Source organism: Dermacentor andersoni, chromosome 2 (assembly GCF_023375885.2).
Source record: "Dermacentor andersoni chromosome 2, qqDerAnde1_hic_scaffold, whole genome shotgun sequence".
NCBI classification, from domain to species: Eukaryota; Metazoa; Arthropoda; class Arachnida; order Ixodida; family Ixodidae; genus Dermacentor; species Dermacentor andersoni.
The window spans coordinates 212300449-212304763 of NC_092815.1; the positions used below are offsets into that span (position 1 = coordinate 212300449).

Below are 4315 nucleotides of genomic sequence, written 5' to 3' on the forward strand. Positions count from 1 at the left end.
AAAGCGGGCAAGAGCCCCAAGCCGTTCTTATGCCAAAATGGGACGTAGGGAACGGGTGTAGTTGGCAGAAAGATTTCCATCAGTCCATCAGTAACACTGCTATAATAGCTAAGGAAAGCATCGATTGGGAAAACGCTGCTATAATGGCTAAGGAAAAGAATTCGATGACGCGACTCTTGTTAGAATATTTATTGATTCAAACTATTGAAAACAGTGTCAACAGGACTGATGGAAAGCCAGCTAGAACACGCCATTCTTCAGGACTTCCCAGACGTACAGCTTCATGCAAATTTCATGGCGACGTTAAGAGACCGCCAGTGCAGGAAGTCGCAAGAATGCAAGCTCGACGCTCTTAGGCTGAAGGACCCCACGCAAACCAAGGAAGTCACCCTCAACTTATCCTCCTACAAGCCTACTGAATCTGAAGCTGCCGTTCTGTGCAAGAGCTTGAACTTCAACACTGGCGCCTCACCCAACCCAGCGAGAGTAATCTGCGCCGTGGAACGCGCCGTCACTCAACTTCATTCCGAAGTAAGAGAAGAAGCTCGCACCCGCGCCATTGGTGTTCTGTCAAAGTGGCGGACGCGCAACTCTCAAGCCCGATTTTCACCTGCCGAGAAACAAGCCGTCGAGGGCCTCCGGAACAATGACTCTATTGCCATCCTTCCTGCAGATAAGGGAAACGCCATCGTGTTGCTCAACAGAAGTGACTACAATGAGAAAATGAAGGATTTGCTATCAGACGAGGATACGTACGTCGCGATCCAAAAAGACCCAACAGTAAACCTTCAAACAAAACTGCAGAAGCTCCTCTCCAAGGTTCTTAAATTTGTACCACCGCAGGAAAAGCATCTCTACCATCGCCTCTTGTGTACTAACGGGTCCGCACCTGCAATATACGTATTACCGAAAGTTCAGAAGCCAGGTGTTCCACAACGGCCTATTGTAGACTTCACAAGGTCACCTCTGCACCGGTTATCAAGTTACCTACACAAAGTGCTGGGCCCGCTCGCCGGCAAGACAGCGACGCACATCTCGAATTCTTCAGCCTTCGTGGAGAAAGTGCGCGGCATTTCCCTGGATGAAGACGACATTATGCTGTCATTTGACGTGAAGTCGCTCTTCACTTCAGTGCCTGTTGACCTGGCCGTAGCTACGTGCAGAGATGTCCTGCTGGCGGATGACACGCTCGCTGAGCGCACCCCTTTGGAAGTACAGGACATTTGCGAGCTTTTAGACTTTTGTTTGAGCAACACCTACTTCACTTACGACGAACAGTTTTACAGGCAGGTCAACGGAACTGCCATGAGTGCTTCCATTTCCGTTACTACCGCCAACTTGGTTATGGAGGTCATTGAACAGAAGGCCCTCGCTGACTTCGCTCCCGCGCCGAAGGTTTACGTCCGCTACGTAGACGACTGCTTCTGCATTGTGCCAAGGCAGGATGCTTCATGCCTCCTACGTCATCTCAACCCAGCAGACGCAGCCATACAATTTACTACAGAATACGAGTGTGACAACAGCCTCCCCTTCCTTGACGTCCTTGTGCGGCGAAGTGGAACGAGTCTCTCATTTGCCGTGCATAGGAAGGCGACTCATACCGGCCGGTACTTAAACTTCAATTCATGTCACCCGTCTTGCCACAAGCAATCCGTTGTCTCATCCCTCGTGACGCGGGCCACACGCATCTGCTCAAGTGACCACGAAATGCAGAACGAACTGAAGACAATTCGTCTCGAATTATCCAGGAACGGGTACACCAAGAAGTTTATTAACAAAATGGAAGCCCGTGTCCTCCATCCAAAGCCGTCTCAAAGTGAGTCATTCACGAAACGCGCTGGTGTCCCATATGTGCCTGGCGTCAGCGAAGCTCTTAGCCGCATATTCTCAAGATATGATCTTAGAATAGCACACATGCCATCCAACAAGCTGAGAAATCAGCTTGTTAACGTAAAGGATCGGCTTGAAAGCAAGAATTGCCCCGGTGTCATATACAAGGTACCATGCGCAGATTGCAGCTGCAGTTACGTCGGTGAAACCGGTAAATTCACAAAATTAAAAAGCACCAAAGGGACGCCTCCAACAAGAAAAAAGTCTCGAACGCCCTTGCCGAACACGCCGATAATCGCAGTCACCGCATCGATTGGGAAATCGCTGCTATAATAGCTAAGGAAAAGAATTCGATGACGCGACTCTTATTGTTACAATCTTTATTTATTCAAACTACTGACAACAGTATTAACAGGACTGATGGGAATCTTCCTGCCAACTACACCCGTTCCCTACGTCACATTTTGGCATAAAAACGACTTGCGGCTCTTGCCCGCTTTTAGTGTGATCAAGGAACCCGTACGGGTCCCGAAACGCCTCTGTGTTATTTTCACCTTGACTTGGTCAGTGACCGCAATTTCTTCATCCTCATGTTACCTGACCAGACGAACTTTCGTCGAACTCTTGACTACTATAAACCCAAGTGATACCTTAGTGAAGAAAAGCTGCGCAATCACCATATGCAGTCATGAATCCTGACGGTTTCCTTCCGAACGTTGTCACCAGGATGAAGAGGAGACGATCCCTTATATGTCGTCCAAAGTTGGGGTCTCCAGGGTAGCGTATCCCATCTCTACCAACCAGTTGTTGCGACGCCTGTTTTTCGAAGCTCGACCGGCGTTACTATAGTGTAGCGTGGCGTTGTCGGCAGGCGGCGGGCTTCCGGTAGACCATGGCGACCAGGGAGGCACGAGACGATTTCTAGCGCGAAACTTGCATTGTTTATTGAATGGTTGGTGAAGGATAAGAAGAGAATGAATGAATTAAAAAGGTACATTGCGGGGCCCCTTAAATAGGCCCACTAAAATCGGAGGCGGCATATTGCTCACGTCAACGTCACGTGACATGCACTGAGTCCCTTCGGTGCTTTGCTGCTGCTCCCACTTTCCGAGGCGACGTTGCACTTGCTTGCCTCCGCCGGGGGAAACCCGCGGGTCGGGGATCGTAGGCGGCTGATCCTTTCTTCTAGGCGACATTGGTTCGCGGAAAGGTTCTCCCCTAGAGTCGGACAGCTTGCGGAAAGAGTTCTCCCCTTGGTCGCACACACTCAAAGGGGCCTGTAGACACTGTGGGGCGCCCGCTAGACCGACAACCACTCGAGACAGCCATATCAAATTAGGAATCCATCCTCTGTTTCGGTTGGGCAGGGTCCTTCGAGCATCCTTCTTGCCCGGGGTGATACACGCCAGTCGTAACAACATGTAATTAGATCCAGGTGCACGAACCCCAGGTAGTCGAAATTAATCCGGAATGGTTGAATATCATGGTTGCGGCGCATGAAATCCCAGAAATAATTTTCATTTTATAAACCCCACACTTAACGATTACGAATGCAAATTCTGCCACACGCCAAACACTCTGTACCACCTGGCATAGGAATGTGACCGAAGCATCGGCATTCCTCCTAACCCCCGGCCCACCTGGAGCAGTGGGAGACCCAGCTCACCAGCCTCAACCGTGATGACTAGCTTTAGCTGGTGAACAGGGATAGGCAGGTGGCCAGGTCCCTGTACTGAGGAGGCCACCCGCAGGTAAGGCGAGCAAACAACTTCGCCTGTTTTCAATGAAGTTCAATCAACATCTTATTCATAAATTGCTATTCGCGTAATATACACACGAGAGAGAGAGAGGTCTTAAGAGAAAGACTGGGATGCCTATCGGGCTGATCCCAGTAGCCTGCCCTGCACTGGGGAAATGGGAGTTAGAGATGACAAGGAAGAGAGAAGCTCACACTTTGCACTGGTACACGCACAGTTAAGCGCCCATTGTTGAGTCAATCACAAGCGTTCATAGAGGCTGGTGCACTTCAAAGAACCGCAGCAGCACCTTTGTTGCCTCGTACATCGCAGACGCAAGAGGCCGTGGTCGCATCATCTCCTCTTTGAAAGGCCTGCCGTCTAAGTGCCCTCGAGCTGTCCAAATGGCCATCCTCTCATCTTCGTGTGTTGGGAAGTCACAGATTAGATGCTTTTATTGTTTCTTCTGCACCCCATGTGTTGCAATTGGCACTGTCCGCCATTCCACTTAGGAATGAGTAGGTGTTTGCGTGAAAGAAACTGTTAGTCGCAGGCGGCGCAGTAACCTCCCTTTCCGTCGAGTAAAACCATGTAAATGTTGTAACTATACGTGGGTCCATGGCATATAGGCGCCGGTTGGTGAACTTTGGTGTGTTCCATTTTCTTGGAGTGATACTATGGGCAAGACCGTTGAGGTGCCGTGCTGCATCCGTTCTCGACAATAGGATCGATGTGCTTTCAAATTCACC

General features: G+C 50.0%; 1 protein-coding gene across 1 annotated transcript; it reads left to right on the forward strand.

Annotated features, from left to right (window-relative positions):
- The first annotated feature begins 228 nt into the window (after positions 1 to 228).
- LOC126540107 (uncharacterized) lies at positions 229 to 3511 on the forward strand. The gene is made up of 2 exons (XM_050186899.1): positions 229 to 1439; positions 3427 to 3511. The coding sequence occupies exons 1-2, from the start codon at positions 229 to 231 to the stop codon at positions 3509 to 3511; spliced, it is 1296 nt and encodes a 431-aa protein (XP_050042856.1).
- Positions 3512 to 4315: the final 804 nt, after the last annotated feature.

Excerpts from the sequence above, each read along its gene's own strand:
- LOC126540107 (XM_050186899.1), top strand. The coding sequence starts at position 229 with ATGGAAAGCCAGCTAGAACACGCCATTCTTCAGGACTTCCCAGACGTA. Across the intron at positions 1,440-3,426 it reads TGCTTCTGCATTGTGCCAAG|GAATGTGACCGAAGCATCGG; the intron begins GCAGGATGCTTC and ends CACCTGGCATAG.